General features: G+C 44.1%; 1 protein-coding gene across 4 annotated transcripts in view; it reads right to left on the reverse strand.

Annotated features, from left to right (window-relative positions):
- Positions 1-18,437, reverse strand: part of AQP9 (aquaporin 9) — a 56,689-nt gene that overhangs the window by 25,061 nt on the left and 13,191 nt on the right. For 3 of the 4 annotated variants that reach the window (XM_023558285.2, XM_023558284.2, XM_003418393.3), the window contains exons 2-4: positions 5,992-6,118; positions 2,548-2,685; positions 1,132-1,250 (exon numbers count right to left, since the gene is read on the reverse strand). In XM_023558285.2, the coding sequence (XP_023414053.1) occupies positions 1,132-1,250; positions 2,548-2,685; positions 5,992-6,034 (300 nt within the window). In that variant the 5' untranslated portion in view covers positions 6,035-6,118. The remainder of the gene's footprint in view (positions 1-1,131; positions 1,251-2,547; positions 2,686-5,991; positions 6,119-18,437) is intronic. The other variant, XM_023558282.2, reaches the window with a different exon arrangement.

Genomic DNA, 18,437 nt, shown 5'->3' on the forward strand with positions numbered 1-18,437 from the left:
ACTCTTCTTAGAAAGCCTTTCCTATGCTCCCAGGCACAGCAGGATCTCCGCCTTCACGCCTTGGTTGCATTCCGACCCTCTTCCATCACTGCCCTACGGTCCTGTGAGAGAATGGTCTATTGAACTTGTCAGATGGAGCACCAGACCCTCTGTGCCCTGAAGAAGGAACACCACGGAGCTGTACTTGGCCTGATGGGTGCTCAAACAGTATTTATTGGCTGAATGAATGTTTATTAATGAAATGATTAAAAACGCCTGAACAATATGTAAACAGTTTAGTAATCTTAAGGTGAAGTGACTGAGAAATATGGCCATGGTGGCCAGGAGTTCCGTTAGGTGTCAACTAGCTGAGAATTGGCATCTATATGCTCTCCCCCAAAGCTCAAGGAATGCAAAGAGCCCTGAGAGCCAGCACCAAGGTTTTCTAATATTTGTTTTCTCGACTTTAGCTATATATAATAACTGGGTTAAAAAGCATGGGTCTAGAGAAACTGGTAAACCACTTTGAAATAAGAGCACAGTGAAGTAGGAGCTGTTGTGGAGATAAATATCAGCCAAGAAATGGGTAACCCTCGATGAGCTTGCTGATCCTGCCATAAACTGACCAGAACTGTTGTCAAAGGGCCACACCACGGATACTTGAATGCCAGTATTGTTTAAATGTCGAATAAGGTGGAGGCATTTCCAGCTACCGTAGAGTTTGGATAAACCCTTGCACAAGGGGAGACAGAGATGCACGATACCCCAGGCTCAACTACACACATCACGGTTCTTAAGTTGAAATGGAAATTCCTTCTCTTGAGGCCTCCACATTTAGACTAGGTACACAAAAGAGACTGCATGTTAATAGTGAAGTGAACCCTTTTTGCCTCTGCAGAGGCAAAGTGTCCAGCTCATTCTGGACCTTAATTGATGTGAAAACAGTGTACATACTGACGAGGAAGCAGAAAACTCGGCAGTGTCAACTCCTGCAAAGGTAAAAATTGGTCAGGAGAGCGTGGATTATGCCCAGCAACTCCTGGCTTTGGAAACCATGTCTTGCTCTCTGATAGACCTATAATTCTCCTATATATCCCATTGTCAGATCGTGTCTTTTCACCAAAGTCAGGTCTGTGTTAAACGTACACTTACTTGGTCTGCAAATGCATTCGTCAGAGACAGGTACGGAGCTGGGTATGTCGCAAAAATGTGTGCTGTTGCGTTTTCTCCCTCTACGAGCAGTTGTCCGCCAGCAAAGGACATAAGTCCATCTGTGGAAGACAGAGCTGTCTGCATTAGTGGGTGAGGGAGGCCTCTCGGGGGCAGCTTGGTACATGGGTATTGTTTGCGTCTCTCCACTTCAGTAGGAGAGTTTTAGACCTGCCCAGGAGAGCCAGGCCTGGGAGCGAGGATGGTAGGTCAGAGGTAGACAGCCTGGCTGCTCTTGATCCACCACTCCAAACTTCAACCAAATTCAGAGCCAGTGGGTCCTGGGAACCAATCATCTTTTTGGGCAATACTTGGAATTTTTGAGATTGACTGAAAGCCAAAGTGGGGCTTAGACCTGCTCTAGGCAGAATTCACAATCCCCAGAGGGTTCTCATCAACCTCTAACATCACTCCAGAATTTGAAGGTGCCATGGCCTAGTGGAGATGCCCTCTGAGCAAGGGAGAGGCCATCACCGGCACAGCTGGCACTCACCCAGTCCTCTCTTGTCACAGCTGCTGGCTCTTAGAATTTCTGGCTTGGTCTCAGGTTTCTCTTCAGCCCTCGTAGACTTTAATTCTCAGACAGATGGTCTGCGGGGGGAGGCTCCTTCCCACAACCCAGTTCTCTAAGGCTTGGTTCATAAATTCTAGTTCCTGAGGGCTTCAGTTTGAGGGTCAAAAGGGATTGAGACTTAGCTGGGGTCAAATGGAGGGAACTGCTTTAGCAGTTGATTTCATGGAACCCCAGGTTTTTTAGTGTGAAAGGACTTAAAGTCATCTAATTCAGTTCCTTCATTTTCCAGAGAGGAAAACGGATGCAAATGGGCAAGATGGCTTATTTAAGTCATGCAGCGATTGCTGACACAGCTAGGGCTGAAGGCTGCTTTTCCCTCAGGACTGCTGCAGAGCTGGAACCCGGGCAGCTCGAAGGAAAGGGATGAGGGTCCCCACCCATTTCTATGCTGTGCCCCTTGCTTCAGAGACTTGGTCTCAGAGGCCTTCCCTAAATATGTACTCAGCATCCCCTTTGCCTCTTCCAGTCAAATCAGAGAAAACCATGGAAAGGACACTGACCTATGGCTTATTTTGTGCACGTTCACATTTTCATTCCGGTTGGGCCTAACAACAGTCTTTCCTTAAGTTCAACCCCACATTTGAGATGTGGCCATTTTCATGGAAAGGCTTCATGAATTTACCCTAATGATAATGTTGTCTCCATTACCTTAGAATTCTTAGAACGTCCTGTCAGTTGTAGAAAGCTTCCTGTTCCTGCCTTATCTGCCTTTTTCTGCCAAGAAATGCTGACTGTCAGTTTATGCCCAGCTCTCCCTATCCTTCAGCTTCAGGGGCCCTACTCACCGTAGTAAATGCCAAAGAGGGTTGCAGCCCCCAGGAAGGCTCCCAAGAACTGGGCTGCCACATAAAAAGGCAATTTGAACCATTTCATCCGTCCAAAGAGACACATTGCAAAAGACACGGCTGGGTTAACGTGGCCGCCTGCAAGGAAGATAGCACGATTGGGGATTTTAGAAGGCAGCCCAGGAAGTGAAAGAATTGTGAAGAAAACCTTATCTAGAGGTATCAGGAAGAACTCAAGCTTCTAGGGAGAGAGGGCATATGAGGAGAAAGAGGCTTGTGTTTGTAGGTGTGAGGGAGAGAGAGCTAACTACCCCCATGGCATCATTAGAGACTGTGGGAAGTATGGTTTTCTGACAAGAGTCAGGGACAGAAAGAAACTTGCTATGCCCAAGTGGTCCACGGGTAGATTCTCGCCCAGAGGCAACCATTGTGGGAGGAGCATAAGAAGACACCTGTGATCAAAAATACCTCCTCTCAGATGATTCCACCAATGGGAGATTTATTTGTTTAACAAGCACTTCTTCCAAAAAAATTTTCTGTACCTAGGTGTCTTTTTTTTTTTTTTTAGGTGTCTTAGCTACCCAGTGCTACTGAAATACAAATACCACAAACGGGTGGCTTTAAAGAACAGAAATTTATTTTCTCACAGTTCTGGAGGTTGAAAGTCCAAATCAGGGTCTTGGCCTTGTTAACTACTTCCTTATTGGTAGCCCCAGGCATTCCTTCATTCCTTGGCTTGAAAACAATCCTCCCGTGGCAACTGTCTTCCCCTGTGTGTGTGTCTCTGTGTCTATTCTGGTCTTTTTATAGCTCAAAAGTGATTAGGTTTAGGACCCACACTATACTGGTATGGTCTTATTAACATAACAAAAGAAAACTCTGTTTCCTAACAGGATCACACCCACAGGTACAAGGTCCAGGAACCCAACACATATTTTGGGGGGACACAATTCAATCTATAACCCTAGGCTTAAGCTTTTTTGCCCCTCATGACAGTGAGCACCCTGAGGCAGGAACTATTATTAACCTCGGCCCTTACACGATGCCAAGTACGTTGGTGTTTGAGATAGGAATGTTGAAGAAATGAGTGATCAAAGACCTTTATTCAGATTGCCCAGACTACAGAGATCTACAGAGGGAGAAGGTTGTTTGGGGATCAGGAAGCATGTGTCAGGAAAGGTGCTTTGCAAAGCAATGAGAAATAGGGGCTGAGGGGTGGCTGAAGGGCTCAGAAAAGAGGCAGTGCAGTGGCACTCTGACTACTTACTTTGACTGGGGGCCAAGTGGCTGCTAGAAAGTGTTCCCTGCAGAGGGGAGCCGTTACCCCTGGCTTATTGCAAGCACAGAGTCAAGCAGAGGAGAAACGTGAGCATCTTAGAGCTCTGCACCCCAATCTCGGCTGCGCCGAGGCAGGTGTGATGATGGGACTTCATCCATGTGAGGAGCCTGGGGGTGCAGCAGGAGCTCATGAGATCTTGGGTGAAAGTCTTATGTGAGCAGGATAGACTTTTTCAAGACTTTATTCTGGAAAAGTCCATTCTCCAGCCCACACTCACAGACAAGTTAGTGATAGAGACAACCTTAATACCTTATTTATCATTAAGCAAGAAGAGTTTTTTGCCTTTTCAGTAAATTAATTTTACTTATATAATGCTACATCAACAACTACCACAGTCTAGGTACAAGTAGGCATTGTTAACACTTGATGTGGGTCACTGCAAAATTAAGGCGTTCTGAGTTCTGAATGACCGGGTTTGATGATCAGGCTATTGGCACACTCACAAAGAACAGGGTATGATAATGTCCTTGCAGTAAGGTAATGCATTATATTTAAAAACCAAATGCCAGCTTACCTCACCAGTCTGTGACCACAAAACAGGATCACATTTCTATCTATGCGCAATACACAGCAGCTGTTTTTGGAATCCTTAAAGAGGGCCTCACATGTGTCCATGAACCTGTGTGATAGCTCCAGCTACCATGAGATAGACCCCTCCCACACTCAAATCTTCCTTTGCTTTGCTGCGGCTGCTGAGGCCAATACTGATGGTGTCACTTGTGTGGATGTCACCGCTGGGCCAGTGACCCTGTCCCTGCATGTTCCCAAAGACTGTAGTCCTCAGAGAACCTGAATGGTGCTGTGTTTCAAGCAGAGATGGAGAGAAGGGCTTCCTTTCCAACCCACGCCACGTTTAACCACCCATTGGGGTCCTACTGTCACTTATAATCAATTTAGCCAGCTTCTGGCCCTCGCCCTGGCACCTCTAACCATAGGGGCTGAAACCCGGTACAGGGCCGGAGGGGGAGACTCCATGCCTTCCTCTCATACCCTATTCTCCTTCTGCTGCTCCCTGCCCTGTTTCATCCTACAGTGATTACAGAAATCCCCAAGTACATCGACGGATACAAACGGATGGAGAGCGATGGTGGTGAAGGGGGTGAGCTACATTTGTATGGACCAGGACTCGTTTATCCTAAACAAATATTTGGCAATATTTCAGTCAGGGTGTTATGCAGGAGAAACGCTCCCAGACCACATCCCCACCTAAAAATGCAGCTGAAAACACACATTTGTGGAGGTCACACTGGAGTGAATGTGGTGGGAGCCTGTTGCGGACAGCAAGCAAGGGTCCTGTGTGGCTGCTTTAAGCCAAGAAGTCTGGTTCGAGGCCTCACTCTTTGGTAATTGAATCATTTCTACACTCCCTAAGTTCCCCGACTTCATTAAATATTGTCATTCCATTTGATTTCTCAGAACTTAGAGAACAGCTTCGAATCAGTCCATCTCTCAGGACAGAATTGGACCGAGACATTCTGGATGAGACCTGTACTTCCATGAAAAGTCCAGCCACTTTGCAAGAGTTGCCTTTGATTGCTGTGGATAAAGGTCCAGGGACTTGATTCTGTGGAATGATCTTCACTGAGCTATTCATGAAATATTTGAGAAACGGCTTCCAAACATGGGGTAGAACAAGCAAAAGATCCCATGGAGTGATAAAGAATGTGATGCAGTGAACCAACTTAGGAATCAGTCAGTTCTAAATGCTCATCCCCAACTCTGCTTCTTGCTAAATGTTGGACAACTCACTATTTGTTGGCCACTTTAATTTTATCATCTTTAAAAAGGGATCAAATACGTATTCTTGTAGGATTGTTGAGATCTAAGTAAATTAAGGGATGTAAAGCACTTAACACTTTGTCAATGTGCTAAACCCTTTGAGGCTGAGTCTATTCGGACTCATAGTGACCCCATAGAACAGAATAGAACTGCCCCATAGGGGTTTCCAAGGAGCAGCTGGTGGATTCGAACTGCCGACCTTTTGATTAGCAGCTGATCTCTTAACCACTATGCCACCAGGGCTCCACTAATGCACATTTTGAATGTAAAGCTAGTGTGTTGGGATGGTTGTATTAGCTGTAGCAGTCATTATTTCTATGACTTACCGGAGACACCTCCAGACACGTAAATGGCCATGGCGACAGCCATCGGAAATCCCACATTGATAGTGACAATCCCTCCAAAATGTCCTCGACTGAGGATCGCTTGGGCGATACAGCCACATCCAAGGACCTGGAGTGACAGAAACCTCAACAAGTAAGTGGGATGGTCAGAGTCAAAGGTGACTGAAAGTTGCAGCAGCAAGAAGATAATTTAAGTGAACTTGCAGATATGGGCTGCCTTGGGCTTGATACACGTCAAATAATAATGATCCAGCTATGCACACAGAAAAGGGTGGTCGGCCCTGAGGTTGAGTCTGGCTTACACCTACGTTTGTTGGGCCTGCACGATATTGAAAATTTGTCTACATTTATTAATCAGGCCATTTCAGACAAAGATCTAGGCTTCTGGATTTTTTTTTTAATTAAGCTTTTTTTTTTTTTAAGATAATTATAGATTCACATGCCATTGTAGAAATATTACAGAGACATTCCATATACTTCAATCCATCAGTTTTTTTTAAGCATCAAAAGCTCTGGAAACTCCAGAAATAACCACCTGGAGCAGAGTAGCAGGTGGCTGCCCCCTTTGTTTCGAGCTCATCCTCTCCCAGGTGGCTTCACTTTACACATTAAGTCACTTTCCTGGCCCCTGTAGGCATTTGGGTTTGAGATCCCTGCTCTAGAGGCTCCTAGTATAAGCCAAAATTGGCACACATATTGTACGCACACCCAACAAGTGGAAAGGTCATTTGTACCATGTATTAGAAAGAGTGCCTGATATACAAGAAACGAAGGAAGATCGTGGGGGGACAGAATGGGAAACCAGGTCCCCTTTTCCATATGCCTCTTCTCCCTGCTGAGGCTGTAGCTCCCTGGACAGCAGAGGCTACCACACTTGCTGCTTCTAGCATTCCCCATGGCACCAGAAGCAGAGCTCTGCTCACAGCACGCACTCCATAGACAGCTGTGCAACGAAGGTGATGTGGGATAGTGAGTCTTTGATGATCTTCAGCTGGTAGAGGATGTTTTAGAAAGGTTTGGAATCAATGTACTATGCTTTATGATTCAGTGGACTATGAAGCAGCCAGAAAACAAGATGAGGAAGATCTGTGTGCACCAAAATGGAATGATTCCCAAGGTGTATTGTTAAGTTAGAAAAGAGAAAAAAGAGGATGTAGAACAATGGTATGGATTGAATCATGCCCCCTAAAAATAGGGGTTGAAATCCTAAAGCTTGTACTTGTAAATATGAGCCTGTTTGGAAATAGGAGTTTTTTTTTGTTATGTTAACAACCATATCAGAGCAGGGTGGATCCTAAACCTAATCACTTCTGATCTATAAAAAGAGCAGAATAGACACAGAGACACACAGGGGGGTGCAGGGGGGCAGACACCAAGGAAAGCTAGGGAACTCCAAGAAACTCCTGGGGCTACCAAGAAGGACAAAAACAAAAAATAAACAAACAAAAAAATCCATTGCAATCAAGTCAATTCCAACTCATAGCGACCCTATAGGATGGAGTAAAACTGCCCCATAGGGTTTCCAAGGAGCGGTTGGTGGAGTTGAATTGCCAACCTCTTGGGTTTTTTTTTTGGTTAGCAGCCAAGCTCTTAGCCACTGCACCACCAGGGATCCCTGACAAAGACAAACCCTCCCTTGAAGTTGATGCCCAGTTTGGACTTCTAGGCTCCAAAACTATGAGACAATGAATTTCTATTCTTTAAAAAGCTCCTCACTTATTGTATGTTTTGTTATGGCCAAAACACCCAGTGCCGTTTTGTTATGGCAGCACTAGGTAACTAAGACAGTGTACAAAGTATACTGCCGATTATGTTAAAAATGCATTCTGTTATTTCCTTTTACATGCATAGGCATGCTCCATGAATACACAAACAGCAGGAAATGCAGATGGGTCCCATGGAGGGGAACTGGATGGTCAAGTTAGGTGTTGGAGAAAAGCTTTCCATTATACACCCTTTTCCCCCCGTGTATTTCTTAATTTTAAGAAAATGGGTCCTATGTATTCTCTGAGCACCCACTTAAAACAATTTCATCATGGTCCATTAAATAAATATTTGGTGAAGAAGAGTTACTGGGAAGTAAAAAAAAAAAGTTTAGATCAAAGACAGAGCAGTTGCGTATGAAAACAAGATAACAAATGACCAGCAGCCATTTGTGCCGTGTAAATCCTAAGAGGTGGCCAAACTTTTCCTAAGTACAAAGTCCCCTTTGGGTTTCATAACTAAAGAAGAGCAACTTCAATTGGCATAACAGAGTTTATAAAGAAAATGTTCCACATTCTACTGTGGGGAGTAGCATCTGGGGTCTTAAAGCCTGTGAATGGCCATCTAGGATACTCCACTGGTCTCACCCCTTCGGGAGCAAGGAAGAATGAAGAAGCTAAAGACACAAAGGAAATACTAGTCCAAAGGACTGATGAACCACATCTACCACGGTCTCCACCAGACTGAGCCCAGTACAACTAGATGGTGCCTGCTACCACCCCTGACTGCTCTGACAGGGATCACAATAGAGGGTCGTGGACAGAGCTAGAGAAAAATGTAGAACAAAATTCTAACTCAAAAGAAAGACCAGGCTTGCTGGCCTGAGAGAGACTGGAGAAACCCTGAGAGTATGATCCCCAGACACCCTTCAGCCAAAGATTGGACAGGCCCCTAAAACAAAATGAGACTAAAGGGCCACACCAGCCTAGGGGCAAGGACTAGAAGACAGTAGGGGACAGGAAAGCTGGTAATAGGGAACCCAAGGTTGAGAAGGGAGAATGTTGACATGTTGTGGGGTTGTTAACCAATGTCATAAAATGATATATGTACTATTTAATGAGAAACTATTTTGTTCAGTAAACCTTCACCTAAAGTTCAACAAAAAATAAAAAAAGAAGAGCAACTAACTTGAGGGGAGGAGATCAAGTAATAAATACTTAAAGAGAGGAAAATAGAGCATATAAGGAAAGGTTTCAGAAATGAGAATACCTAAGGGGAAAAAAAGAAAAAGAACGTGAGAGCTTCTTATTAGGAAGACAATAACCAGCTCTTTTTTTTTTTTTAATTGTGCTTTAGGTGAAAGTTTACATCTCAAGTTAGCTTCTCATACAAAAATTTATACACACATTATTATGTGATCCTAGTTGCAATCCCTATAATGTGACCGCATATTCCTCCTTTCCACCCCGGATTTCCCATGCCCATCCAACCAACTCGTGTCCCTTTCTGCCTTCTCATCTCGCCTCCAGACAGGAGCTGCCCATTTAGTCTCATGTATCTACTTGAACTAAGAGGCACACCTCAAGGGTATCATTTTATGTTTTATAGTCCAGTCTATTTTTTGTCTGAAGAGTTGGCTTCAGGAATGGTTTTAGATCTGGGTTAACAGAGAGTCCAGGGGCCATGTCTTGTGGGGTTCCTCCAGTCTCAGACCATTAAGTCTGGTCTTTTTACTAGTATTGGAGCCCTGCACCCCACTTTTCTCCTCCGTCAGGAACTCTCTGTTGTGTTCCCTGTCAGGGTGGTCATTGGTGGTAGCCAAGCACCATCTAGTTCTTCTGGTCTCAGGCTGATGGAGTCTCTGAATAACCAGCTCTTACATCTCTTCTCAATGGGATGAACTACAGGAAAGAGGCTTAAACTGAAACATGAGAGATCGCACACGAACAACTTCCTGATAGTGATGAATTCTAAATAGCTTTCCAGGACACATTTGTGAAGTTCTTCAGAGAAATATAATTTACAAACAAGGGAGATTTAGTACATATAGAATGATTTCGATTTTCTCCTCTCTGAAGTCAGAGAAATTACCTAGATGACCTTCTAATGTCCGGTCTAGTTCCCCATTCTAAGACACAGTGATGTGTCTTAGTTCTAGCTGCTCACAGTAGGGAGAAATATGAGTGTTTCACCTCTAGAGGGAGGCACTTGGTCCACACATCACATGCACATGGCGGCTTTGAATGTAATCATGAACTTGGCCCCATGCCTTACTCTAAATTTTGAATAAGGTTGCAGCGGAAACATGTTCCCTTTCCCCTTTTCAAGAAATCCTCTGGGACGATTTCATAGTCTACCAATTTTGACATTATTCTTTCCAGAATCCTTATCTATTACAATGCAAAAGCTGAACCCACTGCCGTGGATTTGATTCTGACTCACAGCGACCTCACACGACACAGTAGAACTGTCCCGTAGCACTTCCAACCCTGTAATCTTTACAGGAGTAGACTGCCACATCTTTCTCCCATGGATTGGCTGGTGCGTTCGAACCAGTTACCTTCTGGTTAGCAGCCAAGCATGTTAATCACTGTGCCACCAGGGCTCCTGTCTATTATAATAACTGTCAGTATTAAAATCACATTGATGTTGTTCTTTTAAATTGAAAGCCAATTAAATGCTCTGGACAGAAATTTCAAGCTAACTGGTATTTTGGTGGAAACCCTGGTGCTGTAGTGGTTAAGTGCTATAGCTGCTAAGCAAAAGGTCGGCAGTTCGAATCCACCAGGGACTCCTTGGAAGCTCTATGGGGCAGTTCTACCCTGTCCTATAGCGTCACTATGAGTTGGAATTGACTTGACAGCAATGGATTTTTTTTTTTTTTTTTTGGTATTTTGGTAGCATTTCCTGAAAGGAGGAAAAAACATTTCTGACAGCTGAGATGAGCTGATTTAGACAACCAGGGATGAGAAGAGACATATTCAGACAGAGGCCGGTCTTGAGCTATTACTGCTTTCCAAATTCGTGTCTTCCCTGTTTTATGGTTCAGATGCTTACGCTCTCGATCTGGTCTAGAGGAGATGTACATGCTGTAAGTGGCTCTAGCAGATGAGGGAAGCCTCTGCCCTGTCCAATTTCACTGTGATCAACACTGTTCTCTTCCACCCTGCTTCCTGAAGTTGCCTTTTGTCCTTTTCTAAGGAAGATAATCAAACTAAGGCTGCAGGGAAGAAATAGGAGGAAGAAACAGTGCAGGGGACTTCCGTTATCTTCATCAGAAACTGCCACTCAGAAGATTTCAGCCCAGACTTACAGCATTTCTTCTTAATTTTTAAATATATTTATTACAGCCTGAAAAAACAAGGAGGAAGAAAGGTAACTGCTTGCTAGGGTCTTCCCTTGTCTGCCTCTTCCCACCTGGATTCACAGCACCAGGGAAGCAGATCTTGGATATTCTGATTATTATGGTCTGGTTGTTGGGGAGTTGGTCACCCCCTCTAGTTTCCTTCTTTGGCACACCCTGTGTTTTCAAATCGATTGAACTGTCCCTGATGGTTTTACAGACAAAGCTTCCAACATGGGTCCCTGTGCTAAGTTTTAAGAACTGCTACACCTTTCCCCTTCTTAGGCCCAGAAAAGAGCTTGTCAGCATTTCTCCCCCCTCTATCTGGAAAGTTTCTCTAGGCCCATCAGCCATTCATAGTCTACTTTCCAAATCTCATTCCTGAACTTGACCTCTTCTCAGGAATTCCATCTACTGTCTGTTCTATATTATTAGTACTTAGTTGTTTCCCTAGGGTGGAACCTTGATTTCCTTATCTAGAAAACTATCTCTAAGGTTCCTTTCCAAACTAATAGCCAATAATATGCTAGTCTGTTCTGTTTTATTCTGTTCCCTTGAGTGTTTTGTTTTCTGAGTCTGTCACTCACTCCTCCTCTGCAGGTAATTTCCAGACTCTCAAGATCCCTTCCACCTTCTTGCCAGGATCCAGCACCTGCTCAGTCTAGTTGCCTTCTCCAGAACAGTGAGAAAAATCACGGAAACCACACAGAGGATATGGAGAACAATTAAAAAGCCACGTTCACTGTGTCCTTCCTGGCCCCCAAAGCTCTTCATTCTTCTCTCAATATTCTCCCAATAGCTTCACCAAGCTTTCTCTCCCTTCATCACCCCAAATCACCCAAACCCCTTTCTACAAAAAATAACTCTGCCTTCTACTTGACTTACATCTATCTATTAATGGCCTTGAAGATCAATGACAATTCAGAATATTACATGACTACTGGGTTCCAGTTACCTAGTGCTGCATAACTACCCAAACCTTCCTGAGCCTTCTTCTACAGCCTCCGACAAACTTTCCCACCTCCAGTCTCTCCTCACCCAGGGACCACTCCAGATAAAACACCACCTCCCTGATGCCTCTCTACTGCTCAAGAAGGGCTGGCACAAACTCCCCAGCCTGGTACTCAGGGCTCACCATCAACTGGCCTCAGGATCCCCAGCCACCTCTCTGCCCAGTATTCTTCAACATAAACCCTCTGCATGGCCAGGCTGGTGTCCTGTCATTCCCACCTCTGCACATCCGCCCAGCTCTGCTTTCTCGTGGAATGTATCTTCCTTTGCATCTTCGCCAACCAAACATAATCTACGTTAAAGATGAGCTCAGATGCCACCGAAACTACCCTTAAAGCTGAGCTCAGATGCCACCCAATCTACCCTTAAAGCTGAGCTCAGATGCCACCCAATCTACCCTTAAAGCTGAGCTCAGATGCCACACAATCTACCCTTAAAGCTGAGCTCAGATGCCACCCAATCTACCCTTAAAGCTGAGCTCAGATGCCACCCAATCTATCCTTAATGCTGAGCTAAAATGCTACCTTTTCAGTAGGGTCTTCTCTGACAAGTGAAACCCACAATATCTTCTTCTACCATAACTTGCCATTTCGTTATATACCCCTTGTCCTGCCACCTCCCATCAAGACTACAATGCCCTCCAGGGCAGCAGCTCATATTTCTTTGTATTCCCTGCTCAAACAAGATTTGGTGAGATTAATATATTTTAGTATACCCACCACCACCATAGAGCTGATTCCAACTCATAGCGACCCTATAGGACAGAGTAGAACTGTCCCATAGGGTTTCCGAAGAACAGCTGGTGGATTCGAACTGCCAACCTTTTGATTAGCAGCCAAGCCCTTAACATAAGCAGGAAAGAAAAAACAAAACAAAGAAAAAAAAAAAACTTTATGTAAATGTCTTTTCAAGAGAAAGGGTAGATTTTGGGGCAAGACGTGAAAAGTAGAAGGTATAATTTCTAAGAAGTATCAGTTAGGATTACTGGACAATTGTGCCACGACCCCTATGACATGTCGTTGACTGGAGACAACATGGAGTCCTTATCACGAACTGAAGCACTGCTGTGAGGGGTTAGTAAGCCCACAGACTGTGTAGCATCTGACCCTTCTCACATCTGTTGTGCATCTATTGCCTCCTTTAAAGTATCGACCAAGATGTTCCTAGCACGGTATATACGTGTATATGTTCTCAGTTAGTACCCATAATAACCTGAGTGGGAGGGAAACTCACTTGTTTGGGGAAAGAAATTAAGTTTGTCTAGTGAAAAGTTTTTTTTTTTTTTTTTAGTCAAAACTAACGTTTGAGTCCAAAGTTCATGTTCTTTTCCTTGCATTAAAGTGCCCTTGGCTCTCCCTGAGCCAAACACATATTTTGTCCAGATTTCTGTTTCGAAGTCTGTCTTTCATAAAATCAAGACACGGGAAACTAAGACCCCTAAGTCTACAAGCACCTCTAATTGGCATTGGGCATTCACTCAAACATTCATCATTCATCCACATGTTCAACAATTCTTAGTCCCAGGCATGGAGCCTGGTGGTAGGAGGGATGTGAATCAGACACAGGCCCTTTGGAAGCTTGAAGAGCAGTGGGAGAGGAAAGACACACGACTGTAATCCATGCTTGAAGTGGTAAGAGTCACAAGGTAATACGGATGAAATGTGGTGCTGTCTGTCATTAGTGATACAAGCTTGTTATCATTGATGCCCAGAGAAAGTGCACATGGAGATACAGATTTGTTATCCAGCCTCACTAACTAGATGGTTTCTTATCCAGCCTTAATAACTAGATGATGGCAGTTTTGTTATCTGGCCGTACTAACCAGGTGGTGGCAATTTTGACATTCAAGTCTCCCCAAGTCATGGCATCACCTGACATGATACTACTAAATCTGAGATACATTGATGAAGGTACATGAAGGTATAACAAATCGGCCGAGTGAGGAAGTTAAGATGATAAGCCACCAAGATTTCTCTTCTGGTATTGCCTGAGATAAAAATGGCTTCCATGTTATTACCTCCACCAGCTTTGTCAGACGGTAGGATAGAAAACAAAAGGACCCCAATCTTGCACAGGCAAGAATTAGATTTCCAATAGCCAGGCCTCATGTAATTTGATGATACCAAGCCAAAGGATTAGAACCTCAGGACCTTTCCATTTGCCCTTTCCTAGCAAGAATGCTAAGGAGCCCTACTGGCACAAGGGTTAAAGTGCTCAGCTGCAAACCAAAAGGTCAGTGGCTCAAACCCACCAGCTACTCTTCCAGAGAAAAAAACTGGTAATCAGCTCCCGTAGAGATTACAGCCTAAGAAACCCTATGGGGCAGTTCTACTCTGTCCTACAGGGTCACTATGAATTGGAATCCACTTGACAGCACAGAGTAACAAGCGAGGATCCCTAGTCTTTGCAGAAAGTGGTTAAGGGACACCCTCAGAGCAGTCACGAATTGGCAGCCATTACTGACTGCCGCCCACAAAGAAAGGCTGCACATAAATCTCTGGATTTCTGCTTACTCTTAAAAAAAAAACTGTAAAATCTGAAAAGCTTTATCCATTCCTGCTCAACCACAGAGGGGAGGTTCTGAGTAGTAGATGCCCCCTAGACAGGGCATATGCTGTCCACTTCCACCCTGGCCTGACCTTGCCCACTTCACTCACTTATGTTGTCTGCCTCGTATGAATAAACCTTGAGGCTTTTGTCTTCTGCATTAAGTTCTGAGCACAGAAACCCTTTCAGCTTTGGGTGCCAAAGATTTCCTGGCCCCGCAGATACCATGGTGGTAACACAGCTGGGCTGAGATGCAGCATAGCCTCCCAGTTCCCAGAGGAAGGATCTGTGGCTTCCCTCAGATGAAGGGCCAATTACATGCAAAACTTTGACTAAGGTAGTGGCAGTAGAGAAGGAGCCCTGGTGGCACAGTGGTTAATTGCTCAGCTGCTAACAAAAGGTCAGTGGTTCAAATTCACCAGCCACTCCTTGGGAGAAAGATGTGGCAGTCTGCTACCGTAAAGGTTACAGCCTTGAAACCCTATGAGGCAGTTCTACTCTGTCCCACGGGGTCATTATGAGTTGGATTTGGGTTTTTTTCAGTGGCAGTACAGAGATAAAAAAAAATACAGTCCCCATTCTTCAGAAGTGAGTCACTGTGGAGGGGCCTGTCTTCCTATAAGTATTTGCTTCTTGTAACTGGAGAGGCGGAACAAACACCATTATGTCAGCAAACGTTGGCCCTCCAGCCTGTGCTGTTCCTGTGTGTTATCTGAAGTCTCGCATACAACTCCACCTGGCTATATATACCTATTAAGTTTATGTGACTATACCTGTCTGATCATATAATAATAATAGTAACAACCACAGCAACAACAACTGATATGCATCAAATGCTTTCTGTGCTGTGCTTTCTATGAGCTAAGAACTTTCTATCCATCAGCCCCTATGCCCCTACAACAGCCCATAATTCAGGTCCTTTTACTCTCTTCATATTACAAATAAGGAAACCAAAGCCGAAAGAGGGTGATAATTAAAGTTGTGTGTCAACTTGACTGGGTCGTGATTCTCAGTGGTTTGGCAGTTATGATATAGTTTGGCCGTTATGTCATGATGTAATCACCTCCATGATGAGATCTGCTATGAGTGGTCTATCAGTTGAAAGGGAGTTTCCTTGGGGGTATGGTCTGCATCCAATATATGTGGACTTTCTGGCAAAGCTTATTGGCTTTTCTGCTCTGGATCCTCCATTTGGCTTATCATCATCTGACCTCCAGTTCTTGGGGCTTGAGCCAGCAGCCTGCCATCTGACCTGCCAGTCTTGGGTTCATCAGCCCTCTGCAGCTATATGAATCAGGAGAAGCCTCCAGCCTGACACCTGAAAACTGTGTGAGCCAGTTTCTTGATATACATCTCTCTATATATATTTATACATGTAATCAAGAAACCAAACCCGTTGCCATCAAGTTGATTCCAACTCATAGTGACCCTATGGAACAGAGTAGAACTGCCCCATAGGGTTTCCAAGGAACACCTGATGAATTCAAGCTGCAGCCGTAGCTCTTAACCACCATACCACCAGGGTTTACATATATATATATATATATCTTTGGTTTTGCTTCTCTAGAGAATCCAGCCTAAGACGGAGAGGGTAAGAAAATTCCTACATTCGCACAGCTAGTAAGTGATGGAGCCAAGGTTTGACCTCACATAATTTTGACCCCTGAACAGGTAAATGAGCAAACATGTGTAATCACTGTGGGCTAGGTATCTTCACATACATTACCTTAATTATTCCTCCCAGCACTTAAATCCCATTTTAAAGAGGATGCTCAGAAAGACTAGGTGACCTGAAAAAAATCATATAGCTACTAAGTGGCAGGATTCGATCTGGAGACCGCTCTCAGATTCCTGGCCCTGTGCTCCTCTTGTGACAACTCTACCTGTCTCCCAGGGGCCTACTTGTTCTCATTATTGGACAGAATGCATATTTATGCATAACTTTCCAGCAGTTAGTTTTCCAACTGGAAAATAACATTTTCTCAATTATAACAAAAATTGTCACAGAGAGCCAAGACTGAAACATAGACATTCTGGTTAAAAATAAGGTATTTGGTGGCACGGAGCCTGAGAGAAAATCAGGATGAGATCAATCACTCCTGAAGAACCGGCCGTACTTGAAAAAAGATGATACTAGGGCAGGCTCATAAAAAGCAAGGAATCTGAAATTTGTGAACCAGGTGAATGGGCAAGTGGCCAACCTTAGTGCTCTCCAAGTTAAAGAGGGTACTAGGAACCAACTCAGACCTCATGAACAAAATGTAATTGAGCTCTGTTACTCCTATTCCACTGAAAATACAATGCTCTCCTTCAACTCATCTCAAATCATGCTGACCAGGACAAAACTTGATCATAATACCAAGGGCCAGAATCAAAATTCATTAAGCATTCATTTACTGAGTCGTGCTCTTTCAGTTGGAGCCCTGGCAGCTCAGTGATTAAGAGTTCAGCTACTAACCAAAAGGTCAGCAGTTTGAATCCCCCAGCTGTTCCTTGGAAACCCTCTGGGGCAGTTCTACTCTGTCCTATAGGGTCGCTACATGTTGGAATTGACTGGACAGCAACAGGTTTTTTGTTTTTGTTTTTTGGCTCATTCTTACTGTGGGTATGCGTGTATTGTGTATCGATCAGGGGACTGCTGAAGGCAATTTTTCCTCTATTCCGAGCAGCCCGGCAACGTCACGTACATCTGTAGATCTCTGAAGATGGAGAAGTCCTGGAGATTGATTTGTTTCTTAGGTTCATTCCAGGCCTGCAATTCCCAAAGTATGTTCCAGAGATTATTGGTCCCATGAGATCCTCCTAAAAAAGGGGTTTTGTGGCCAAGTAAGTGTGGGGACAGCTGTATATTCTATTCTTTCTTAGAGATTTAGTGAATATTATAGGCTCTGATAATTCCTGCAGCCAAGAAGACTATTTAACGTGGTTCCCAGTGTTTCTCAAGCATATTTGGGAAGGACAGCATGTTTTCTTTCACTTAATTGTCTTTAGCACCATGGAACTAGTGTCCTTCAGAACACATTTTGAGCAACCCCCGAAAACACTTGGAGTGGCCATATTTCCCTGGGTGTGTTCTTTTGTGGGAAGCCAGGGGGTGAAGAAAATACACAGGAACAAGTACAATTTTAAATATTACGGAAGGGTATACAATAAAGTATCAGAAATTCGTCTTCTTCCCACCTCAAATTCTGTTTTCTACAGGTAACTAATATCAACACTTTCTGGCATGTTCTTTAAGAATACACATGTGTGTTTATACAAATTGAGGTTTTTTATGCCTGCTTTTTCATTTTGTTAGCTTAGAGAGTTTTTCCATTCCATTAGTATGTTAAGATTGGCTTTACTGTCTTTAATAGTTACATAGGAGTCCCTTGCATGAATACACCTGCATTTCTTTAACCGATCACCTGTTAAGAGACGCCTAGGTTTTCTGAGGTTTCCTGGTAGGAGAGCGTGAACTTCCAGAGCCTAAGGTATGTGGGTTGATTGCAGACTGACAGGTACTAACGCCTCAGGTCATTTGTGGTCTTGATTAGCCATCCCAGGCCTGTGTCTTAGCATGACCAACCCACCTATTAAGACGGTTGTTAAAAATAAACAACTCAGAATCCCATTGACAAATTGCTATACAGGTTTACTAGATGATTTACAAATGGGGTGGTGCTTTACCACCGAGTGGATCAGTGCTCCGATCAGTTAGGGTTTTCAGGGGGCCTTCATGGTGCAGTGGTTAAGAGCTTGACTGCTAACCAAAAGATCAGCAATGCAAATCCACACCATTCTTTGGAAACCCATGAGGCAGTTCCACTCTGTCCTACAAGGT

Source organism: Loxodonta africana, chromosome 13, assembly GCF_030014295.1.
Source record: "Loxodonta africana isolate mLoxAfr1 chromosome 13, mLoxAfr1.hap2, whole genome shotgun sequence".
In the NCBI taxonomy this organism is placed as follows: domain Eukaryota; kingdom Metazoa; phylum Chordata; class Mammalia; order Proboscidea; family Elephantidae; genus Loxodonta; species Loxodonta africana.